At 36.4% G+C, this 24737-nt stretch overlaps 15 protein-coding genes across 15 annotated transcripts; 7 read left to right on the top strand and 8 right to left on the bottom strand.

The window, feature by feature from the left end:
- Positions 1-860: 860 nt before the first annotated feature.
- ARC18 (Arc18p) lies at positions 861-1391 on the top strand (the record flags this gene model as incomplete). The annotated part of the gene is made up of 1 exon (XM_015608999.1): positions 861-1391. The coding sequence occupies one exon, from the start codon at positions 861-863 to the stop codon at positions 1389-1391; it is 531 nt and encodes a 176-aa protein (XP_015470192.1).
- Positions 1392-2563: 1172 nt separating this feature from the next.
- Positions 2564-2995, top strand: AC631_00168 (protein-S-isoprenylcysteine carboxyl O-methyltransferase; the record flags this gene model as incomplete). Its single annotated transcript, XM_015608998.1, has 1 exon — positions 2564-2995. One exon carries the CDS (start codon positions 2564-2566, stop codon positions 2993-2995), a length of 432 nt encoding a protein of 143 aa, XP_015470191.1.
- A 95-nt stretch (positions 2996-3090) lies between these two features.
- FAD2 (Fad2p) lies at positions 3091-4341 on the bottom strand (the record flags this gene model as incomplete). Its single annotated transcript, XM_015608997.1, has 1 exon — positions 3091-4341. The coding sequence occupies one exon, from the start codon at positions 4339-4341 to the stop codon at positions 3091-3093; it is 1251 nt and encodes a 416-aa protein (XP_015470190.1).
- A 1245-nt stretch (positions 4342-5586) lies between these two features.
- YHM2 (Yhm2p) lies at positions 5587-6513 on the top strand (the record flags this gene model as incomplete). Its single annotated transcript, XM_015608996.1, has 1 exon — positions 5587-6513. One exon carries the CDS (start codon positions 5587-5589, stop codon positions 6511-6513), a length of 927 nt encoding a protein of 308 aa, XP_015470189.1.
- Positions 6514-6593: 80 nt separating this feature from the next.
- Positions 6594-7889, bottom strand: SLY41 (Sly41p; the record flags this gene model as incomplete). Its single annotated transcript, XM_015608995.1, has 1 exon — positions 6594-7889. The coding sequence occupies one exon, from the start codon at positions 7887-7889 to the stop codon at positions 6594-6596; it is 1296 nt and encodes a 431-aa protein (XP_015470188.1).
- Positions 7890-8570: 681 nt separating this feature from the next.
- On the top strand, positions 8571-10571 carry NHX1 (bifunctional K:H/Na:H antiporter; the record flags this gene model as incomplete). The annotated part of the gene is made up of 1 exon (XM_015608994.1): positions 8571-10571. The coding sequence occupies one exon, from the start codon at positions 8571-8573 to the stop codon at positions 10569-10571; it is 2001 nt and encodes a 666-aa protein (XP_015470187.1).
- Positions 10572-10672: 101 nt separating this feature from the next.
- AC631_00163 (uncharacterized protein) lies at positions 10673-12655 on the bottom strand (the record flags this gene model as incomplete). The annotated part of the gene is made up of 1 exon (XM_015608993.1): positions 10673-12655. The coding sequence occupies one exon, from the start codon at positions 12653-12655 to the stop codon at positions 10673-10675; it is 1983 nt and encodes a 660-aa protein (XP_015470186.1).
- A 236-nt stretch (positions 12656-12891) lies between these two features.
- AC631_00162 (mitochondrial 37S ribosomal protein PET123) lies at positions 12892-13800 on the bottom strand (the record flags this gene model as incomplete). Its single annotated transcript, XM_015608992.1, has 1 exon — positions 12892-13800. The coding sequence occupies one exon, from the start codon at positions 13798-13800 to the stop codon at positions 12892-12894; it is 909 nt and encodes a 302-aa protein (XP_015470185.1).
- A 197-nt stretch (positions 13801-13997) lies between these two features.
- AC631_00161 (uncharacterized protein) lies at positions 13998-15983 on the bottom strand (the record flags this gene model as incomplete). The annotated part of the gene is made up of 1 exon (XM_015608991.1): positions 13998-15983. One exon carries the CDS (start codon positions 15981-15983, stop codon positions 13998-14000), a length of 1986 nt encoding a protein of 661 aa, XP_015470184.1.
- A 172-nt stretch (positions 15984-16155) lies between these two features.
- AC631_00160 (mRNA splicing protein) lies at positions 16156-16428 on the top strand (the record flags this gene model as incomplete). The annotated part of the gene is made up of 1 exon (XM_015608990.1): positions 16156-16428. One exon carries the CDS (start codon positions 16156-16158, stop codon positions 16426-16428), a length of 273 nt encoding a protein of 90 aa, XP_015470183.1.
- A 274-nt stretch (positions 16429-16702) lies between these two features.
- Positions 16703-17206, bottom strand: AC631_00159 (uncharacterized protein; the record flags this gene model as incomplete). The annotated part of the gene is made up of 1 exon (XM_015608989.1): positions 16703-17206. One exon carries the CDS (start codon positions 17204-17206, stop codon positions 16703-16705), a length of 504 nt encoding a protein of 167 aa, XP_015470182.1.
- A 323-nt stretch (positions 17207-17529) lies between these two features.
- RAD52 (recombinase) lies at positions 17530-19107 on the top strand (the record flags this gene model as incomplete). Its single annotated transcript, XM_015608988.1, has 1 exon — positions 17530-19107. The coding sequence occupies one exon, from the start codon at positions 17530-17532 to the stop codon at positions 19105-19107; it is 1578 nt and encodes a 525-aa protein (XP_015470181.1).
- Positions 19108-19440: 333 nt separating this feature from the next.
- AC631_00157 (NEDD8-activating protein) lies at positions 19441-20754 on the top strand (the record flags this gene model as incomplete). Its single annotated transcript, XM_015608987.1, has 1 exon — positions 19441-20754. One exon carries the CDS (start codon positions 19441-19443, stop codon positions 20752-20754), a length of 1314 nt encoding a protein of 437 aa, XP_015470180.1.
- Positions 20755-20820: 66 nt separating this feature from the next.
- On the bottom strand, positions 20821-22149 carry AC631_00156 (carboxylic ester hydrolase; the record flags this gene model as incomplete). The annotated part of the gene is made up of 1 exon (XM_015608986.1): positions 20821-22149. The coding sequence occupies one exon, from the start codon at positions 22147-22149 to the stop codon at positions 20821-20823; it is 1329 nt and encodes a 442-aa protein (XP_015470179.1).
- Positions 22150-22733: 584 nt separating this feature from the next.
- AC631_00155 (dihydrodipicolinate synthase family protein) lies at positions 22734-23606 on the bottom strand (the record flags this gene model as incomplete). Its single annotated transcript, XM_015608985.1, has 1 exon — positions 22734-23606. The coding sequence occupies one exon, from the start codon at positions 23604-23606 to the stop codon at positions 22734-22736; it is 873 nt and encodes a 290-aa protein (XP_015470178.1).
- Positions 23607-24737: the final 1131 nt, after the last annotated feature.

Raw genomic sequence — 24737 nt, 5'->3', positions numbered from 1 at the left:
GGGTAAATTTCTCTATAAGGAGCCAATCTGCTCGCTTGATTCTTCATCTAGTCTCCCTACAAATAGAAAATGAAATAGCGCAAGGCTGGCACTTTTAGTGATGTATTAGAGAATAATCATGAGCACAAGAATATGCACAGTTTGTAATAAGTATATCGAATTCGGGTTGTTTGTGCGAGGATGCATATTCTCAGCGAGTGAGAGCAACGGCAATAAGACAATAAAACGAACAAGATAGGTAATATGACGAGTAGACCAGAAGTACACATCAAATAGAACCTCGTATGCAACAACTTTGTTTTCAGTCCCGCAAGGCTCAGGGAGAAGGCGGAGGGGAGTCTGGGTTAAACCTCGAGTACCACAAAAGGCTGCACCAAGTAGAAACTATATTTTCGCAGCAATGCTCGACTGTAGGGCGGTCCCTAGTAAAAGGGGTTGCACAATTAGTGAAGGAAGAAAATGCAAAGCATTGCATTCTCGGATTATGGTAATTATTCTGCCCGAAATTGCCACCAATCCATACTTGTAGTTTTAATAAGAGTCCTAATAGCCTACAGCAAGCACGGGGATACCAGAAAAACCTCGTAATCCACAAATTCCCCGCTGCCAGTTTATTCTCTAAATGCTTGTCCAACAGTTGTATTATATAATGTTTTATGTTATGAAGCAAATGTGTCCCTGGCGTTGCACCTATTGCTTATTACAAAAATAGCACACTACTTATCTTCATTTAGATCTTGGGTACTGAGTGGTGTATAGATGTTTTATTTTAGATTATGTAATCCGATTTACCCCCGTCAATATCAAAAATGGATTCAGCCCATACTACACCTATTAATACAATCAATTAATTCATCATCATGCCAGCATACCACTCAACCTTCTTAACAGAACAGACAGAAGACAGTAGGCTAGTCGGAAATATTGCTCTTTTGCCAATTCATACTAAATTCAGAGGTCCATCGTATCCACCACAGCAAGACTATGATATTATCGAAGAGACTTTAGACTTATTCAGAGCAAACTCATTTTTCAAGAATTTTGAAATCAAAGGCCCAGCTGATAGACTATTGATATATGGTATATTATTCGTGAGTGATTGTTTGTCCAAATTGAATAAATCAGTTAATTTTAAGGAAGCCACAAGAATATTGAATAATTTATCGTTGGATAGCTTTTCGTTACCAGGTGACATTGGGTTCCCGTTAAACTCAATGTATCAACCACCAGCAAATAAGAATGAAGCAGACTTATTAAGGTCATATTTGCAGCAATTCAGGCAAGAATTGGCTGATAGATTGTTGAAGAGAATCTACGGTGATGATCCAAATACGCCAAGTAAATTTTGGCTTGCATTCACTAGAAGAAGATTCATGAACAAGAGTTTGTAGGGATTGTAATTATATACTATAAATCTTTTTTCAATATAACAAACGGTATCCAATTACCGACATTCATGCGGTATTGTAGGTATTGGTCTCCGAAAATTCGGTGAATCAAGAACCATTCTTCGAATTCAATCCTTCTTTTAAAAAACCAGCTGAGGATACCAATGTTTATTATTAAGCCAATGTAATTGCCTAGGAACATCTGACTCCCGATAGCGAAGAGCCAGAATCCGAGATAGCTCGGGTGTCTAAACCAAGCATAAATGCCAGTGGTGATGAGTTTCTGCTGTCTATTGGTGGTTTCAATATAATGAGAGAATGAAGTACCACATGTTTTCATTGCTAGGGTTCTTACGAATAGACCAACAATGATCATCATTAGACCAAGTACAATGGCAAATGTATTTATCTCTTTTTTAAACGTAATTCCAAAAATTGCATGTAATAGCTTAACGCAGAACAAACTACGTGTGAATAGAAACTCCCAAATTGTTGCTGTTTGCATTAAAAGGAACTCTTTGTTTCCATTATTTCCCCATATTAAAAACAGTTTAGCTTTCACTATTTTGGTCTGATATTTTGCGGTCGAACAGAATTCATTAAAGAAATAGATGCAGAGTATCATCAAATACACAAATAATGGTATGAATTTTGTATTTGTTTGAACTATGCATAATGTAAGCGATGTTCCTATAATAGCACCTAATGCTAGTGATGTCAATACTATCTCATGTAGGGGGTTGAGATTAGTATCGTATAATGCCATCAGCTTGGAGTTGTTGCGTCTATATTCAATCAGATAAATTCTCCACTGAAAATATTGAGACAGAATTTAATTCACCATTAAGCCTATTACACCAATGACAAATTTACACAACGTGGATTTTCAAAGTAACAATCAGTATAGCAAATATGCCCGATATGATCCCGCAAAAGTTGATCTATCTATAGTGGCAATTAAATCATTAAGTTTAGGAATATTAATTCTGGTAAATGTCACGATGATGGGTTTAAATGCATGCAATATAATCACTAATAGTCCAGCTGTAACAAGAGTGAATGGCTACTTAATCTTTATACTGATATTTTATCTATTAGAATTTTTTAGTACCTGTCTTTTCAACAATAGCGAGACTGATGATGATTCATTTATACTTAATGATACTGATCTACACATGGTTCATGCGGTCTCAATACTCGAAATATTAGGAAAGGCCTGGTTTTGCCCTAGTTTAATAGTTGATTTTCCAATGGTTGGCTTATCTGTTGTTATTCTTGGCCAATTTAGTAGAACTTTGGCTATGTACACTGCCAAAGAATCATTCAATCATTACATTCAGCGGGAGCATATGAATAAGCATAAATTGGTAACTTGGGGTATATATGAATATTCAAGACATCCCAGTTATTTTGGGTTTTTCTGGTGGTTTGTTGGAACTCAATTATGGTTAGGAAATCTAGTTGTGTTAGCATTAGGAGTCTTTAAATTATGGAATTTCTTTAATAACAGAATAGAGTTTGAAGAGAAGTTTCTAATTAGCTTCTTCGGACAAGATTACGCCAATTACAAAACCAAGGTGAAAACAGGAATTCCATTCATTAGGTAATTATTTACAATCTGCTCATATAAGTCATCAAATTAGAATAAATATGTATATAAAGGTTAAGAAATGAAAATATATCTTATCTATCACGTTCTAATTTAGGCCTTTTGACCCTTGCCGTTGGCATTTCTAAACATCAAAACACCATTATCACCATCAACATATTGACAGGTTCTAGCAGACTTCCATAAAGACACCCACATGTTTTCGTCAGAATGTTGATAATGTTCACCCATAACTTTCTTAATAGCTTCACTAGCTTCTCTACCATTGTAGAAAGGGATTCTGGAACAATAGTGATGCAAGACATGAGTTTCAATAATGTCGTGGAACATAAACTTACCAACAAAACCAAATTCTCTATCAATAGTAGCAGCAGCACCTCTGGCGAAATTCCATTGATGGGCTTCGTAGTGAGGCATTTGACTGTCGGTGTGTTGTAAGTAAGTAATGAAAACTAACCAGTGGTTAACTAAGATATATGGAAGGAACCAGTTAACTAACAAGTTGAAACCGCCGAAGTTATTGTACCAGGTACGTAAAATAAGACATTGTGCTAAAATACCAGCGTCAGATAACAAAACATACCAGTATTCTTTCTTTTCGAAAATAGCACCGTTTGGATTGAAATGACTAACACCCCAGCTTGATTTGTTCTCATATTGTTGACCTGTGACGTTTGTGAATAAGTATGCGATCCATCCACCTAATTGTTGGACAACTAATTGGTATAAAGTGTAGATTGGAGAATCACCCACGATGTCATCAATATGGTTTGCGTTCTTGCTCTTAACATATTCTTCCTTGGTGTATGGAACAAACACCATGTCTCTAGTTAAGTGGCCAGTAGCCTTGTGATGCTTTGAGTGCGAGAATTTCCAAGAAAAATATGGCACCATCAAGTAACTGTGTAAAACCCAACCAACGGTGTCATTGACCCATCCGTAATCAGAGAATGCTTGATGACCACATTCGTGGGCTAAAACCCAAATCCCAGTGAGAAACAAACTCTGAACATAAACGTATGCTGACCACGCAACAAAACGGGTGAACGCATTAGGCAATAATTGGATATAATTATTTGCAACGTATCCAATAGTCACTAACCAAAAAATATCTCTGAACACGTAGTACATTGACTCAGCAAGTCTTCTTTCGTAACAATGAGCTGGGATAGCCTTCAATATATCCTTGATACTATAATCCGGGACCTTGAATACATTTCCATGGGCATCAACGGCAGTTAAATTTTCAGTGGTTTGCAACGTAGCGACATTGCCTCTTTTTTGTATACTTGAGGATCCACCAATGCTTGAGCTTTGGGTCGAAGATGCAAATTGACTGACCATAATTGTGAGTTTAACGCTTAGAAATTCAAGTGCTGATTTAATCAATTGAGAACCTTAGGGGAAATTAAGTATTATATATGAGCGAGAAAAGATTTTTGATAATGCTGCGTTTCTTTTTCCCAAAAAAAATTTTAGAATGAGGTCGGAATGAGACCGTATTGCGCGCCTTAAATGTCTGTATATTGTGCAAATTTTCAATATAAGCGACCGGTAATGTATCGGAACATTTTTTAACCTTTATTCAACAATTTCTTTTGTGTTCAAGTCTATTGTACGACGGATTGATCGAATACTTTCAAGGTCAATTAAGGGACGTGCGTGATATCTACTGATGCCGAGAAAAACATGTGATCCATATCGTATTATCCGATGTGCGTACGATATGCAAATCTCTAAGGTAATAGGAGAGTTATGAATGGGCAGTTGGGTAGGGACAGGTATATTCGAAGAAAATAGAAATTGAATAATATATGGAAGTTTGATCAATTCATTGAGGCCGAAATGTATATGTGTGTAAGTAGGTTTTAGCTAGAGTTGTGGACAAGATAATGGAGGATGGGGTGAGTTTTACATACGGATGTAATAGATTCGGCCAAATTAGGAATCGATAATTGAGTACGGAACGATGGAAAGTTGTGAAAAATGAGAAAAATGTAAGGATTGTAGAATTTGTGGAATTTCTGGAATTTTGTTAAAAATTGTAAAAACTTAGAACCTGTCAGATCGAAACGGAACGCAAAATCAATAAATCACTTAAAAGCATAAATTTAATTAGATTGAATGAGTTATTAGATAATTTACAGTAGTCAAATTCATTGTAGATCTGAATTGTTAGATATCAATGGAGGAGGTAAATCCGTGTAGACATGATACTTCTTAGTAGCGGTTAATTACATTTTTAGACGCGAAAAGTATTTGCGTACCATTTATGAGTCAATGACTTTATATGGCTTACAACTACACATTGAGACCAAGACTTAGGACTGAGATAGTATAATTCAGGTTCATATCTTGTAAGAGGTTCTATTTGACTCCCATATCCTATCAGAACCGTCTGATTACACCGGGTCTGGAGAAATAGTAAGGCTGACAGTCGCGCGTACTCGGATCCGACGATCGCACAAACAATCTCACGGGAAAGAGTGGGGCAAGATAATGAACGCTATCAAAATTTTTTCAGCTAATTCTTTATTTCAATATATTTCCTAGCATTAAACAAAGTTACCTAAATAACTATTATTCATAATGGCAGCAATTGAAACACAGAAGGGTAAGCAAATCGAAAAAAAGCCGGTTAACTTCTCCAATATTTTACTCGGTGCCGGGTTAAATATGGCCGAAGTTAGTACATTAGGTCAACCATTGGAAGTTATCAAAACTACTATGGCCGCCAACAGATCGTTAAGTATTGTTCAAGCTGGTAAGATGATTTGGTCTAGAGGTGGTATTTTGGGATTCTACCAAGGTTTAATTCCTTGGGCATGGATCGAAGCATCTACTAAAGGTGCTGTTTTATTGTTCGTTTCAGCTGAAGCTGAATACCAATTCCAAAGATTGGGTGCCAACCACTTCCTCGCTGGTATGGGTGGTGGTGTTTCTGGTGGTTTAGCCCAGGCATATCTTACTATGGGGTTCTGTACATGTATGAAGACCGTTGAAATCACTAGAGCTAAGCAAGTGGCTGTGGCTGGTGTTCCTAAACAAACTTCATTCCAAGTTTTCCAAGATATTTACAGAAAAGAAGGTATAAGAGGTATTAACAAGGGTGTAAATGCGGTTGCTATTAGACAAATGACTAACTGGGGTTCTAGATTTGGTTTCTCCAGATTGGCTGAAGAGGGAATCAGAAGTCTTACTGGTAAAGGGGAAAACGAAAAGTTAAATGCTGTTGAAAAGATAGCATCATCTGTTGTCGGTGGTGGTTTATCTGCTTGGAATCAACCAATCGAAGTCATCAGAGTTGAAATGCAATCTAAGACTAACGACCCTAACAGACCTAAGAACTTAGGTGTTGGTAGTGCATTCTCGTACATTTACAAAAATAATGGTATCAAGGGATTATATAGAGGAGTCACCCCAAGAATTGGTTTAGGTGTCTGGCAAACTGTCTTCATGGTCGCTTTCGGTGATATTTTCAAGAAGCTTTTGAACACCGATGGCAGTGGACATTAAGTATTTTAGGTAGATATCATATATTAAAAGCCATTACATATTCAATTATTTAGTTCCCCATCTATCGTAGCAGTACAAACCTATAATGGTAAATACCAATCCATAGCTTTGGTTAGACGAAATAGTCTGTTTTTCCCAAAGAAATGAGACCAAAATAATAGCAATTTCTTCATAATGTTAGCAATGGAATAATTGATAGGAGATATCGATCCTAGTATTTGAAATGCAAGCAATGATTGTAAGAAATGGGACAAACCATTAAGTATTATCAATGAGAGGGTATATGAAGTCAATTCAGTGACTGAAACACGAGGGTTTACACATTCCAGGTACAAGTAGAATGGTAACGTAAATGCAAATCCGACGATAGAGCAGAATAATAAAATAGTTAATTTATCCACCTTTTTGTTATCCTTGACTTTTGACATCGGTAAATCAGTCGATTTTTCCGTAAATGTCAAACTTTTTTTGGCTGAAATATTCTGAATAACGAATATTAACATTGAAATAAATGCATAAGTAATCCCAGTTTTGTAATATAACTGTTCGTTTTTTAAATGTTTTGGATTATAGCAGCTTAGCATGATCCCAAATATCAATGGAACCATTGAAATATACGTGACAATTTTATATTTTGTCCGAAATACAAAACGGTTAATCAACACAGTGGTTAACGGTGACAACGCCTTGATAGTATGTACCATTGAGACAGGTATAATTGATGTGGCCTTGTGTGATGTGATATGTCCCACGAACTGGAATATTCCCATGGATAACGTGGTCGAGATGATCAATGGTGTTGGGGTGATAAGTGTTTTGATGCTGCTCACCTCATGCATATTTGGAATTGACCCCACCGGAAAGTACTTGTTGATTTTGTCCTGACCCCCTTTATTCTTCAAATACAAGAGACATGCGAACAAAATAATGCAGAATGCCGAATTCAACAAAAACTGACACTGTGCAAGCGTGATGGGATAGCGAAACTCTCTCAATATTGACTTTGTAGAATTGTTAGATATAATCGAGCAAAAATACCAGCACAAGCATAGGCCTACAATCTTAGGATCCATGGGTGGAAGCCACTTGAAATACCATTTCTGCTTCGTATCTTGACTAATAAATACAAACGAGTCAGCCTCCTTCACAGGTGTACTCGAGTTCGAAAACGGAGGCGTAGGAGGCAACTGGAATGGAGCGAAACTATTAGAAAGCCCCAACAGCCCTGGCTTCTGGAACTTGTAATTAGGTCCCTTGGTCCCATAGTTTACATTTGACAAGTCCGAGCTCGAATAGTTGGGATTGATTTGCGATGTGCTAGTACCATAGATATTTCTCTTTGTTTCTTGTCCGTCAAGTGTTCTAACGTATGTCATAATAATAAGCGAATGAATAGATATCAACTGCTAATGAATCTCTTTTTTTTAAACGACCGAATATTTTACTCTTTTAAGTCCCTAAGTTGGTGTCTTCTACTTTTCTTAATGCAGTTATCTAGGCTTACCTAGTCCGCTACTTAGATACTTGTTTATAGACCAGCTTCTACTACAAATATGGATAGCCAGTATTACCATGTGGCTTGTTAAATTTTTTTTAGATCATAATAGTACAGACACGTGATACCTTTCAACGGTGGCTAGATGACGTATTTTTAGAACATTTTTAAATGGGACACTTTTTCTGACGCGATGAGAATATTCCCAGTGATTACATAAACAAAATCCGTATTTCGTTTATCTGTAATTACCGCCAGAATACAACAAATAGGTACCGTAACAAGATTAGTTAATTGTTGATTTTTCTAGAAGATACATCTGAAAATAAGTGTATCCGAAGGAATTGTAAAGTTTAGACAAACGTGAATACTCTGGGACGTTTGATTGAAAAGTTTAATAGGATTTGACACGTTATTTACTGCTAGTGAGATATTTACGTTTTTTAGTTTGAAATTGGAGCTGATTGAATATAGTGGAAGCATTTGAAGATATTGCTCCAGTTGTGCTATATACACAGGTTAGACATACTAGAATAGAAAGCAAAATCATAGAACATATAATATGTCTAGTATTGTGCTAACGGCAGCGAAGGTGCTATTGAAGAGAGCGTTGAAGGGGAATGAGGATTTGGACGATGACGTTCCAGATGTGACACAACCGGACGATTCGCTTGAGGACTCGAACCCGGTGACAGAGGAGATTTTTTCGTCGTGGGCGTTATTTATCTTACTCTTTTTGCTATGTGCAGCGTTGTGGTCATCGTACTTTCTCCAACAGAGACGAATCAAGGCCATTCATGAGACGGTGTTGTCTATTTTCTACGGGATGATTGTAGGGTTGATAATTAGGGTTTCGCCGGGGCATTACATCCAAGATGCGGTCAAGTTTAATTCGGGGTATTTTTTCAACATCTTGTTACCGCCCATTATCTTGAACTCGGGGTACGAGTTGCATCAAGTGAATTTCTTCCGTAATTTTGGATCGATTTTGACATTTGCTATTCCCGGGACATTTATTTCTGCTTTGGTGCTAGGAACAATCCTTTATATATGGACTGCCTTGGGATTGGATGGGATTCATTTGGAGTTTGTGGATGCATTGGCTGTAGGAGCCACTTTGTCCGCAACTGATCCTGTCACTATCTTGTCCATATTTAATGCTTATAAGGTTGATCCAAAACTATACACTATTATTTTTGGCGAGTCCTTGTTAAATGATGCCATTTCCATCGTTATGTTCGAGACGTGTCAGAAGTTCCACGGAAAGCCACTTCATTTTTCGAGTTTTTTCGAAGGTATAGGTTTATTTTTAATGTCTTTTACCATATCTACCATTATTGGAATTTTAGTGGGTATTTTGGTTGCGTTAATCTTGAAACATTCACACATCAGAAGATATCCTCAAATCGAAACATGCCTAGTTTTATTATTTGCTTATGAATCGTACTTTTTTTCCAATGGTGCTCATATGTCTGGAATTGTTTCCTTATTATTCTGCGGTATTACTTTAAAACATTATGCATATTTTAATATGTCGAGGAGAACACAGATTGCTACAAAATATATTTTCCAATTATTGGCTCAGTTATCCGAAAATTTTATTTTCATATACCTTGGATTGTCCCTTTTTACCGAAGTGGAATTGGTATTCAAGCCATTGCTTATTATAATTTCATTCATTCTGATTTGTATTGCGAGATGGCTGGCTGTCTTCCCATTGTCAAGACTTTTAAATTTCTTGTACAAGGCAAGATTTAAGGAATTCACCAGTAGATCAGCATTGAGCGGTGGTATTTCATCGCAATCCTTACCTGATGAAATCAGTCATTCTTATCAAATGATGATTTTCTGGGCTGGGTTGAGAGGTGCGGTTGGTGTCGCTTTGGCTATGGGAATTCAAGGAGAAGCAAAATGGACTTTGATGGCCACTGTATTAGTTGTTGTCGTGTTGACAGTTATATTATTTGGTGGTACAACTGCGTCGATGTTGGAGCTTTTAGGAATTAGAGTTGGCTGCGTGGACGAACATGATGATTCAGACGATGAATTCGACATAGAGGCACCCAGATTACCTTTAACCAGCCCAGCCTTAAATTCAACTCCAAGTATGTTGGGAAATAGAAGATTTGGTAATTCCACCACAAGCATTGATGCAGGCTCAAGAAACATAAACACACCAGGAAAGAATATTTATAAGGATGATGCTAGATACGACTCATCTGTAAGTCTATCATCATTCAAGCCTACCGTGGGTTCAAACAGTTCGCATCCAATAGGAACACCTTCTCACAATAGTTCATCTGCCGACTTGATGAATGATGAAGAAGAGCTAAATGCAAGCGATGTAGATGACTTGTTACTGGGTAACCATATGACTTCTAATTCAAACATTAGTACAAACGATCCTGCTAATAGTGGTGTATTGGGGGCTTTGCTAAGTGCAGAAGAGCATGTGAAGTGGTTTACAAAGTTTGATGAACAGGTTTTGAAGCCTGTTTTATTAGACACTTTACCTCATCAAAATAAAAAAAATCATAAGGACGATAATCATGGGCAAAATTGAAGTAGTTTTTATTTGGTTTCTTTTGTTAAAATGCATTCGAATGATTATTTATTAAATGAAGTTAATATATAATGTGTAAATATACATACATGAAATCAGATCTAAATTTGCATACTTAAAGCTGCCCCTTGTTTACCTTTATGCTTCTGTTGTTCTTGAGCAATAGCCACATCAATAACCCATTTAGCTAACTTAAAGGCTCTTGATGATAAGACCAAATCATTTAATTTATAATTATACTTAATACAAACCTGGAAAAATTCATTCATAGTCAAATCATGTAACAAAGCTATTAAATGGTTCTTAGTTAAGTTTTTATCTCTCTTTTGTTCTTGAGTCAAATAGACACTGGTAGGAAGCAAGTCAGTATAGTTACTACAAGCTCTAATTGGTCTTTCGAGGAGAGTTAAGATTTCCGAAATATGATTATTTGTGACAGTAGAGTTCTTATCTTCTTCTATTGCATGTATGACCAAATTTGTAATTGCAATCACTGCATTGCCAAAATTTACGGGATTGACCACTCTAGATTCTGTATCTCTTTTAATAGTTATTCTAAAAAATACCCCCATGTGTGTCGCGAGAAAGTGGTTGTGATACTCAAAATAGAGCTTTTTAACCTCGTTTGTTATATTTGCAAAGTAATTGAGGAGGCTTGTCTTCGAATTTTCATTAGTTGTGATCTTAATATTTGAAGAAAAAATCGTCTTGACAGGGGTCCAAATTTGTAGGTCGAAAAAATTATATATGGGTGAATATTTTATATTTTTAACGCTTGCATTTTGTTTGCTGTCCACCTTTTCATCATATTTCTTCATACTTGGTATAGGAGACGATTGAGAATTTGGGGTTGGACTCAAAGTAAAGGAGTTTCCAAATATTTCGTCACTAGATTTTAGTGAAGTACGGAAATCATCTTTGACATATATTTGATTTTGTTTCAAAGCCTTTAAATCAGCCCCAGAACGATAATTAATCCTCAGGGTTGCCTCTTTAATAATTAAGGAACATTCGTCCAAAATGGCAGGCCAAATAAAACCTCCTCTGGAATGTGCATTATATATAGCATTTCGAAGCTTGACTCCTTCAGGATCACTAGTTGTCGAAATATAAGCTAATTCTTGGTAAGCTGTTAGGCGACTCAATTGATTTTCAGGTTCAACATTGCGAACACCTGAAAGTAATGTATTAATAGGATCAGCACTATATGTACTAATAGGTTTACTTCCATCTAAGCAGCCAATAGTAGCATATACATTATAAATATGATTCACGACTTCCCATGCAAATATAATATGTGCCGAAACATACGAGAGGTGAATCATTGTCTTCAACGAAACACGAAAGCTAGGAAGATTTGAGTCCAATCCTATTATAATGATCACAAACCAGTTTAATTTGTAGATGAAGGATCTGATTAAATAGTATAAAATGGGTCCACTAAAACAAATCACAGAATTGAGCACAATAGTGTTTCCTATCAACTTCGGAACTTTCTTCAACAATGCATCTTCTGGTTTGACCTTAGTCACACCGTATTGAAACAGTAATCTATTACGCTGAAAGATCAAATGTTGAGTACTGTAAGCAATCGCAAGGTAAAACGAGTAGAACCAATAATATACCCATTCATCATTAACCAAAGGTCTTTGTTGATACTCTTTGGAAAGAAGATAGTAATCAAACGTGAATGGTAATTGAAATATGAAAATGGAGGTAAATATATATGTTGATATACCGTAGAAAATGGAATTCAATACAAATTTTCTTGATAACAAGGTTTTAGCAACTTGCAAACCTAATGTTTTGAATGTCGAAAATTCCACAGTTGAATTGTTGTCTCTAGCAAGTTTGATAGTGAACAATGCAATAAATATCAAAGGACCACGTAATATGAAAGCTAATAAAAAGTTCCACCAAAATCTGCCATATGGTAAGCTTAGACTGATTGAAATAATAATGGCCAATAACGCATTAATATTATTTAAATATTTCAATCTCTTTGCTAGGACCTTAGCAAAGTACGATTGATACGATGCAGCCTTCTTGGTAGTCAGAGAGTTTGACCTTGGCCTAAATGACATTGTATCTTATTAATAAAGTTTGTTAGCTAGGCATGTTTCTTAGATTTCAAGGACTTTTCAGAACATTTTAGTCTTCGAATCATGGTGAGAACACGACAATAAATTTCAAATGGCATAAATAGAAGAGATAGACATAAATTGATAAATGATAGTTTATATTATGAAAGGCTATGTACATATTCACTATTTAAGTATGATATTATCTTAGTTATAGCAAAATGGGTGGAAAAACCATGTTAATGAGGTCTTTGATTGATCGCAAGTTGAGCTTCACGTTTCAATCTCTCGATTTCACCATCTAAAGTATCCTTGACAGTTTCTAAACCAGGTTGACCATTGACTTGACCCAATACTTCATCTAAAACTAATCCCTCATTGGTGTTGATATTGGAAAAAGCATGCGAGTAACCAGAAAGCTTGTTTTCGATGATCATTTGGTTGCTTTCAAACTTACTGACGTTTACTTCAAAGGCATCTTTGATGGCTTGTTCCAATTCTTCTTCAGTGGTGATGAAGTTAGCGGCCGCATGGTATAATTCTAACAACTGGTTCGTCTTACGTTCTTTCACGAATAATTCCTTGGTTTTTCTGTTCAAGATTCTTTGCTCAGTCACTATCTCCTGCTCTTCTTCAGTTCTTTGCCTCATAATAGGACCACTCAAATATGAATCAATGGTAGGCAATGTTAACTTTGTTGCCTCAGTTTCTTCATAAATGGATTGTGATGCTTTAGTAGCAAGTTCTTTTTCAGCTTGTATTTTTTTCAACTCATCAATTCTTTGTAATCTTTTAGATTCTTTTAAATATGCTTCTCTCAAGTGCTCACGACGAATTTCGTCTCTTTTCAACTTCCATATTTCATCTTGACTTAATTTTGATTCATCAATATTTTGGGGTTTTCTTTCGTCTATGTTTTTCTTGATTCTTTCTTCAACAGTAACAACTGGCTTTTCTATTGTTTGACGGTGGAATGTAAATCCTTTTTTAGCAGGTAATGGGACTCCTTCAGCAAATCCTTGTTCTACTTTGGATTCTTCAGCTAATTCTTCATCCGTTTTTGGCCTGATTGGATATCTTTTGAAAACAGGACGAACCTTTGGTAAGATACCTGATTTTCCACCAAATTTGAGGGTACGCTTTCCCATATTGTCTAAATGTAATATACTAATCTACTTATCAAAGTATCTTTTACGACGGTTACTACAAGTATTGAAAAAAAAATCCAAGTTTTTTTCAGTTCACCAAATTATCACAGACACGACCAAACATGATAATAATAGATAAATAACCACTTCTATATAGATTCCTAGTTACCAATTGCGTTATTTACCTCAACAAAATCTTAGCTACATCCCCAAACATCGTAAATCTTTTCCAGTAATACTTTTCCAATCTTTTTGTTACCTATTTCGTTTTTGAAAACGTTCATCATTAGCTGTTTCTTCTCTAGCTCACTAAGATGATTGTTCTCGATGAAATAAAATTCTATGAGCTTCTTGGGAGTTTTAAAATGATTTTGAATTGCTATGGCTCTTTCTAACGAAACGCCTCTGATTCCCATTAACATCAATATGAAGATTTCTTTTACGGTCATCATACCAGTCTTTCCCATAGAATCTTGGAAGGTGGAAAATAAATGTACACATTCATACAGTGTACGTCTGTTTTCGAAATTGTCTTTGAATTTTACAATCAACTGACTGTATTCCGCTTGGTTCTTTATTGATCTGGCCTTGAGAACCAAAAGGTTCGTCTTATTCTTTGCAAATTGATCTTTAATTACTTGGGTTAGAGACGCGAGGAATGCAATTGTATCTTCGATAGATTTGAATCTTTTCAAATAAAAATTGGAAATCGTCATTGTCATAGACATAGCAGTCTGTATTGCGTCCGTCATATCACCAAATTTATTCATTTCACTTGTCGCAACGTCCTCTACCAAATAATAGAGCTGTTTCATTCCAGATTTCTTCAATCTATTTTTCTGTTCTTGAAATCTTCCATCTTTAATGGATGACACAAGGTCATCTAACCTTTTTCTTTCACATATGTAATTTAGAATCACCTCTTTCCTAGTCTTTTTGTGTTTTGCTATCCATACTACATCTCCTACTGATAATGGCCTTACATCGCATTCAATCTTAAGACTAGTCAAACGTGTCTGAAAGAAATCACGATCTCTCTGTGATCTTATCTCTCTATTATCTATAATTAAAATAATATCATACTCGCCCGGGACCCATATATCGTATTTTGTGCCATCATAGACCCTATTTGAGGCATCATGTACTAATCTTACATGCTTTTTAATATTGTTTTGATCGTCATCTTTTGAAGTCACCTTTCTTTCTTGCAATGGTTGATTTGGGTCCTCTGCCCACTCCCTCGCTTGTAGTGGTTGTGAAGTGTTATATGATGCTGGGCTTTCCCTAAGAGGCAAATCTTTGGGTTTTAATGGAGAGGAAATTAAACGTGGGGACAGAGAAAAGTCTACCATGCGTTCCCGTGTGGAGCTAAACCGTTTGTGATTGAAGGCAGATTTATCTTTGTTATTCTTTAATGGCGAACTATCCAATTGTTGACTTAATTTGGAATACGAACTATCTGGAGTTACTCTTACTTGATTATCAAAAGATAAATCAGCAATATTGTTTGCAATTGGCGACGACTCGAACCCTTCCGTAACCTTTAGTTGTTTTGCAAGTTCATACCCTTCCTCCGTGAGAAAATACGATTTAGAGCTTCTACCAGAGGAGTCAACCAAATCATGCGCTTGTAAGCTTTTTATAGAACTCCATGCTGAATAAAATTCGTTCGCCGAAGGATTCGATTTAAATGATTTATCTGAGTATGGAGTTGCACGCTGAATTATCTCTTCCTTGGTTAAACCACTTTTCCTTTTATCCCCGAAATATAGCGCCAATAGTATGGCGTATCCGCCAGATCTTTTCCTAGGTATGTACTGCTTTTGTTTTCTTTGTTTTTTAGGTTTGGCCCCAACCAAGTCTGATGTATCTACTACTTCGTATTTTCGTTTTTCACCTGCACCTCCATTATTTACACCTCCGAATGCCACTGGGAGTTCAAAGTTATTTGATTTGCAATATTCTTCGAGTTTTTTTGTTAAGTAGACACATGTCTTGTCTCCCACGAACTGCACCAGCTTCAATGTTTTGGGATCATTTATTGGCAGCGGGTAATTTCTAACACTACTTAGTGATTTATTATACAATAAGGCAGCTTTTGTGCCCTTTTTTGTAGCATTTATAGCGGCTTCCTGAAGCCACTCTATAAACAAGTGCTTTAAATCACCAGGAGGACCTTCCATGAATAAGGAATGTAAATTCTATAGATATGTTTCTGCAAAATCATATTATGTAAATAAAACCTCATTCATAATCACGCGCACGAGAAGAGTCGATATAAAATTCAAAAAGCACTCTTTATCATAAACTAATCGAATACCAGAAAGAAACAGCGCATAATCACGTAAAATCAAGATGTTATCGACTGCCAAAACTAATAAGAAGACGATGATTCCCCCAATCAATCTTATTTTTAAATATTTACAGCAACAATCACCAGTTACTATTTGGCTATACGAACAAACTCATCTGAGAATACAAGGAAAGATAAGAGGGTTTGATGAGTTTATGAACGTTGTAATTGATGATGCTATAGAGGTGAATACAGATGATGGATCCAAAGAAGAATTAGGGAGGATACTACTCAAGGGTGATAACATTACATTAATTTCCAGCTTAGATGTGTAGCTTAGAAAATAGAGGAGAAGAACACTATTAAGAAATGTACCGTTGCATCAACATGAATAGAACCAAAATAATATAATATGCTGTAATTTAGACGTTAAACTGGAGTATGGTGGTTTGAAATCCTACAAATATCTGTAATTTAGTATAATTAAAGTGAAATATAATACATAGGAAATAAATACAAAACTCATGACTATTGACTGTTGTCGTCGTTTATTAAGCGCTCAGATGAGGATTATTACGCTATAATGTGGGTGTTATGGGTAGGCAATGCTTAAAATTCGAAGCTGACCCTCTTTTTTCTCTTCGACGGCGGCGTGCCGTCTTCGTCGCTCGTAGACACTCTGGAAGGGTCACAGTTTCCATATAGAAACGCTGGCCCATCGCCATATCGTGTCTTGTATCGTTGTTGTCTTTCTTCTTTGAGTTTTAGTGAATTATATTCCGCTATTTGCTTCTTCCTTTGGACAGAATTCAATTCCTTTTGAGCTGGTGATTTTCTCTGAACGTCATCTGAGTTACCATCCTTACTATTAGCGACTCCTTTTCGTGGAACTGGCAAACTCACTATCATTGTAGGTTGGTCTTTTGGCACTTCTTGCAAGTGCTTTTCATAATCGTTCCTCTCCGGGCTAACAAGGTCACAAGCAGTATTTGCAGACCCTGAAGCATTTTCGTTATTTATCTCATGTTCCTTTTCTCTATCGCTCAGTCGTTCAATTTTATTCAGTGGATTTAAAGGTCTCTTCTCTTCCTTTAAACTTGTCATACAAGTCATATCTCACCTTCCTTTTACCATACTTCCATAAAAAACGAGATTGAATATATATATTTCATTAAAATAATATAATCCAACCTATAAACAGCGTCCACTAACTATCTTATCTCAGAAGATTCTTCTAATAATGAATATAGTCTCTATGAGTATCGATAGTTCCTTTACTAATATGGAGCACACGTAAAAATCATAAGTCGTGTCGAGTACCAATATAATAACAACACCAGAGGGCGTTTTGATCTTTATATTTATAATAAATATAGGAAAGAAGATTGATTGACAAGTAACCATTGATTGTGGAAAGCGAACCGTATAGCCTAACAATGAACAACAACAGTAGTGGCAGTAATGGGCCTCCTTCAAATAACGCGAGTTCTATGTATAATTATTCACATTTTAAAGACACGAAATATAAGAATGCACAAGGTACTCCAAACAGAAACTTTCAACCAGTTCCCTATACAGAAGAAGAGCATCAGAGAATCCAGTATTTGCTAGATAAAGTATTAGGACCAGAGTATGTCAGTTTTCGCCCGGGAGGTGGAGGGCAAAAGGTTTCTTATATTGAAGGTTGGAGAGCGCTTAATTTGGCGAATGAAATATTTGGGTTTAACGGATGGTGTTCAGAGTTAATAAGCTCTCAGGTAGATTATTTCGACACACATGGAAACACAGGGCGTATTTCTATGGGACTTTCAGTCGTGGTTAGAATTACGATTAAGGACGGCACGTATCATGAAGATTTTGGATACGGATATATCGACAATGCAAAGAACAAGGCAATGGCGTTTGAGAAATGTAAGAAGGAGGCATTCACAGATGGTTTGAAGAGATGTTTGAGGTGTTTTGGTAATGTTTTGGGTAATTGCTTGTATGATAGAACCATTATTTCTAAGATTCAAAAAGTTCGGTTGCCAGCTCCAGAATTAGAAGCTGACAACTTCCACAGAGACCCTTTAATTGCCCAACGTGAGATGAAGAAAAGACAAACAATTGGAGTAAGTATCCATGAAAATGGAGAGGGTAATACCGATATTTCGAACAACAACATTCCTAAGGGAAATAATGATAATGAAACAACAAACAGCAATGAAAATAATAGAAATAATGCCCAAAACAACCAAAAAATATCGAGTAACTCAACAAATACCTTGCAGACTCCAATTTCTAATAAGAACTTCAACATACCCAATTCCACGTCGCAGCATAGAGATAATAATACAAAAGCAAGAGCAAACAACATATCTCAACCTGGTGGGCCTCAGAAGCATAGCCATAAAGCTTCTAGTAATTATACACCAGCTCCTAAAAATTATGACATAGTAGGTGATTTTGATGATTCACTTGTATTTAGTGATGACCTTCCTATGGATGACGAAGAAATGAGCCACAACGATGGACTAGATGATTACGAGTTACAAATGCTTATTCATAAGAACAGACAAAATGGTGGAACTGACGATCCTGCTCTAGTAGCAAGAAGTTCGTATGCCGAAAATAGTGAAAATTCAAACAAAAATAGTGAGTCGAACCCCACAAATAATAACGCACAAGAGATTCCAGACCAACCAGCATTATTCGTGAGCGCAAAACGGGCAGATGCATTACAACAGGCACCAAAGGATGCATCTAAAATTCCACAATTTGATGCTAAATATGTGTCACCGAATATTAGAAGAACGCTTGACCACTCAAAATCTGTGCCAGTGAGAAGGTCCGAAGTGACCCAAGCTACAAGTGACAAGCCTAGGACTAATATTGGACCCTCCAAGGTCATGAACCGAGCTAGTCCTGGTCCTGGTCCCACATTAACAAATAGTAATACCAACAATCTTGGTAAGCGAATGATAGGATTACCGCCATCTCAAAAGCCTCCATACAAAAGAAGGCATCAAGAGTAAGTAAAAATTTTGTCTAAAATACATTGTGTATTGCAATACTAACATACAAATAGGGCCACTGCATCCCAAAGATCTAGACCGGATGAAACGTCGCAATCTATGAGTAAAAGTACTCCACAAGATACAAACCCATCTAGGGATAAAGAAAACCAACCAGCTTCAACAGTTTTAACAAAAAGTCTCGAAGATCCCAACGGTATGGCACAAGTAACGTAAATAAGTATGTGTGTAGTATTGGATCAATGTCTCACTTTGTGTAAGTCTCAATTTGTAAAGTTCTTATATCGTACGCGGCTAAGAGATAACGACTTATCAAGATATATCAGTATTCCCATGACATCTACGACTGCTACGAGAAGCCTCTCGTCAATATCACCATTGTTAAAAGACATTGGACCTTATAACGAAGTTGCAGATGAATATGATTCCGCGCAAGCTACTAAATCATTGACATCATCAACAATATTAGTAATTGGTGCAGGTGGGTTAGGATGTGAAATATTGAAGAATCTAGCATTAACGGGGTTTAGAAATATACATTTAATAGATATGGATACAATCGATATTTCGAACTTGAATCGACAGTTTTTGTTCAGACCTAATGATATTGGAAAATCAAAAGCAGAGGTAGCAGCTACCTTTGTTCGATCAAGGATAAATGACGAAACATTGAACATAGTCCCATACTTTGGCAAGATTCAGGATAAATCTATTGAATATTATAAGCAATTTGATGTTGTTATATGTGGCCTTGATAATGTAGAAGCAAGAAGGTGGATAAACGCAACATTGGTATCTATGGTTGATTCAGATTTGAATAACTTGATACCATTGATTGATGGAGGCACCGAAGGCTTTAGAGGCCAATCAAGAGTTATACTACCTCGCCTAACATCGTGTTACGAGTGCACTTTAGACATGATAAATCCTAAGGTTACATTTCCGGTTTGCACAATTGCAAATACTCCTCGATTACCGGAACACTGTATTGAGTGGGCAAGTGTCCTTCAGTGGCCGAAGAATTTTCCACAAAAGAAATTCGACGCTGATGTCCCAGAGCAAGTTGATTGGATGTATGAGACAGCATTGAAAAGAGCTGATGAATTCAATATAGAAGGTGTCACAAGGCAATTAACTTTAGGTGTAGTTAAAAACATTATACCTGCAATTGCGTCTACCAATGCCATTATAGCTGCCTCGTGCTGCAATGAAGCCTTCAAGTTTATTACAAATTCGAATCCAATATTGAACAATTATATGATGTATTCTGGTGATTATTCCATTTTTACTTATACTTATCCCCATGCCCAAAAGCCTAACTGTCCAGTTTGTGGGAATTCTGCAAAAGTTGTTGAAGCTCAAAATTGGTGGACTCTTTCTAAATTTATAGAAGTGGTTTCAAGTAAACAAGATATCTCTATGACAAAACCCTCATTATCTACGTCAAGTAATTACTTATATTTAAGGCAACCAAAAAGTTTGGAGGAGATGACGAGACCTAATTTAAATAAAAAATTGAATACCTTGGTAAAACCATCAGAAGAAATGATAATTACTGATCCCAACTTGCCCATATCTTTACGATTAGTGGTCAATTTTGTGGGACCCGAAGACGAACCTAATGACTTAAAATCAATTCTATCGTAATCTAAAACGTATATATTAAAATCTAAGCAAATATTAATTGGCATACAAAGTTGTAGCAAATAAATGCTAAAACTTTTCCATTTCGTCTAGTAATAGCTTATTAAACTTTTTAATATTATCGAGATATATATGATGTCCACTATCCTCAATTTCTAAAACCTTACTTCTATTCGGATCTTTATGTTGTCTGTTTATTAGTTTTGAACATAATTCACCACCATGTTTGTCCATCCAATCTTCTTTACCATAGCACCATAACACTTCACAGTCGAGTTTATGAATATCTCTCTCCAGTAAGGGGAATCGTGCATCAGCTCCTGGCGCAAGTAGATAATTGAGCATATACTCACCTGAGCCAGGACTTTGGAAGATGCCATAGGCATACTTGTGTAGTAATTTTGATTCTTTAGATGGTAAATTTGCAAACCTTCGAGAAGACCATCCACTTACTACTTTAGAGCCTAATGGACCAGCTTTTCTCACCAAGGTGAATGGGGAAATATTTTGTTCCCAAAGTTTGGCAAAATATTTAGGAACAAATATTTGTTTCCTGTGCTTAATTACTGCACCTGGTGATATCATTAATAATTTACGACAGAACTTAGGATTAACCTTAACTCCATAAGTAGCCATCAAATATGCACCCATGGAGTGTCCCATCACTAGAACTTGCAGGGATGGTAAGTTACTAAGATTTCTTTTTACGAGCCATTCTGTGTAAGAATCGTGGAACCACTTTTCAACATGTTCTAAATCATCTTTAGCTAGCTTGAAAGGTGGTCTTGACGAGCAACCATAACCCAATAGATCTATGGAATGGATACACCAGTTGTCAAGAGAGGATATTTCATCGAAATTCTTCAAGAAAAAACCTAATCCTCCACCGTAACCATGGATCATTATCAAATGATTCATAGTACTTGAATCCGCTTCTGTTTTATTAGGGGGATAAATAACAAACTCGTTAATATAATTCCCCGAATCAAGCTTAACCTGGAGAACCTGACTTGACCTTCCTGTCGAGTCAGGATGCGGATAAAATGGTAAAAGAGATAACAAGTCATGTTGGAATTTTAATGGGTTATGTCTGTAAGCATAATCGTCAATAGAATCACTGATGGACAAAGGGAAGTTGTTTGAGAATAGCTTGTTTAATGGTACGGATGTAGGATGCGTTGATCTCTTGTAGCGATTTTGAATAGCCCTCACTTTGCTTGACGTGTCGATAGCAGCCGTTTCGTCATGCGCTATTGATTTCCTTCTAATACTCGGTAAAAATTTAAGATTTGAATTCAAAAGATGATTGAAATTAAAGTTGAAGCTGGGGAACCCTGACGACGACGAGTTTTTAACCACCGTGGAAACACTAAAGAGCCTTTGTGGGACAACTAGCATTTCGAATAGAAGATCACTCCTCAAAGACGGATAAATTCTAAAGCATAAAACGTATTTCAAAAGTGTTTAGACTTTTTGTTTGGCTAGACTTGTATTCTTACGAGTTTCGGTAACCTTGTTACTTCCGGCGAACGGGTCTGGTGTAGAAGAGCTTACCTTTTAGTTTATGTATGTTGTTCGAAACATAGATGATCATCAGTCGTGCACAAACCACGGTTCCAAAATGGTTCCAAAATTTGTTTACTGAACGTGCATAGTATACTATTGTATTATCGGGGGGTTGACAGAGTCATGCAATCCATTTTCATTCTTGTAAATAAGGAATTTGGGTTTTGGGATTCATAAAAATCATGAAGAGAAGGCTGAAGACGAAAAAACGCTAGGGGAAATAATAAAAAAATGCTTGCAAAAGGATTGAAATGAAGTATTACTCTACAGAGTGTAAAATAGACTTATGCATATGAAATATTAAGTAATTCATAGATTAAATATAGTTCCAGCAACAGACTAAGAGAAGGTTTAAAACCAGAACCAGAAACGGATGCAACCTATACAGCTGATATTTTCATAAGTGCGAGATCAATTTAACAATATTTGTCTAAAGATAAAGCTAAGTCTGTAGAAGGATCTTTTAAAGGAGGAGGACAAAACCCGGCAGAAACACCTCTTTTTCTCAAAATATACTTCAAACAAGGTAGGGCACCGTTTTCACCCACAAAAGTAATAGCATCACGTATTAACGTTTGGCGCTCCTCAATCTTGTTGCCTTTTTCGCCGTTTTCAATCCAGTGAATCAACTCGGCAGTTTGATTTGGAAAGATGTTTCCTGCAATAGAGGTAATTGCAGAATATCCCATTTGGAAGTCCTCAACGATGGTTGCATCAAAACCGGAAAGAAATTGAATTTTTCGGGATAATTGCAGTATAGCCAAAGGTACATCAGCTCTATTTCCCGCTTGTTTCAAGCCTTCAACATTCGGAACTTGATTTACTATATTAACCAATGATTCAACACTAAGGTTAAACCCAGTTCGTTTAGGGTTATTATATAAAAATACAAGCGTCGACGGAATTGCCTTACAAACATCTATAACATACTCAATTGCTTCTTTCTGTGTAGGAATTCTATAGGGAGGAAATCCTAGCATAACAGCCTGATATCCATCTTTTTCAGCTCCTTTAGCCAACCTAATAGCATCTTTTGTCGTAAAAGCAGCAACCCCTGCGTAAAGCGGATAATTGGTGCCCACTGTATTTCTAACAGAACTGTAAAGTTCTAAGCGATCTTCAATCGACATAATATGTTGTTCACCCGTGGAGCCACATATCAATAAACCAGGAGCGTTTGCCTCTTTGACCAAATACTGAATTAGACCAGGGACTGATTTTGGGTCAAAATCACCTTGTTCTGTAAATGGTGTTACTGCTGCAATAGTAAAAGGAAGAAATTTACCCATTTTTTATTATATCATTGCAAAAAGAAAGTGTATAAAGGTAATTCAGAACACTAAATCCAAACATTGACTAATAATTGGTTTCTCAATTAGGCGCGATCCGCTAAGCAGCCGCTCCAAAATTTAAACTAGGACACTATAAATAAGTTCCATGAGCTCTATAATCTCCACTCTTTTGCTATTCGAACATTTTCTTGTGCAATTAACCAGTATTTAAATCTCCTTACTTGCTTCAATACGCAATTCTCTTCTCATACTTACAATGACCCGCCATTTGCTACTCTCAAATCGAAAATTATTTTTCAACATGTTCTTACGTTGCAGATAAAAGAGAAGGTCTAAAACTAGAATGACTATTTCCTTTGGGATTAAATTTCCGATAGATTTGTTTTAATTTAGAATTGATATGGAAATTATCTTATCCGAGGAAGCTATTAGTAGAAAACCAACAAACTGGGAACGTTTGAATAAGAGAATCCAACGCTTTGTGAATATTTACGTAACAGATATGAACTATATACAAACAACAATCTTCATTCGTCATACTAAGTTGGATAATTTCTGAATATAACAACAAATAGACAAGGTAGACCAGTGTAGCGTGACTTATAAGGCTATAGAAAAGTGATTCTGAAGATAAAATTATTATTAGAGGCAAGGATGTTGACAGGTACATCCTTGCATCTGGAGAATTTCTACACCCCAAAAATAAAGAAATAATGGTTCAATTATCATAACGTATTTCATATTATATTCCCTTAGTAGCACGTATCCCATAGATGTATATATTAATTTTCTCAGCTATAAAATTCAACAATAGTTTCATTTCAACGGGATGTTGTGCTTGTCTGCATTATGACCCCCTTTGGGTCGGTGAACGGAACCGCAATTGTTCTTGACCAAGTGTCAAATATGAATATTCTCCCAACTCATCTGTTCCAAAACTAATTCTACATTATCTGATTCTTGGCTACATATGCTCAAGTAGGTGGATGGATTTTGTCACCGCTTATTTTGCTATGGCCCCAACGAATCAAATCCATCAATGCACCATTCGTATTTCTACCTGATGCTCGTGCATCTTGTCACAGGCTATAAATTGTGATTGGTCAAGTTCACTTTTCCGGCTCGGGC

The sequence above is a fragment of the Debaryomyces fabryi genome, assembly GCF_001447935.2.
Source record: "Debaryomyces fabryi strain CBS 789 chromosome Unknown contig00002, whole genome shotgun sequence".
Lineage (NCBI taxonomy): Eukaryota > Fungi > Ascomycota > Pichiomycetes > Serinales > Debaryomycetaceae > Debaryomyces > Debaryomyces fabryi.
This window is presented reverse-complemented; position numbering and strand designations above follow the sequence as displayed.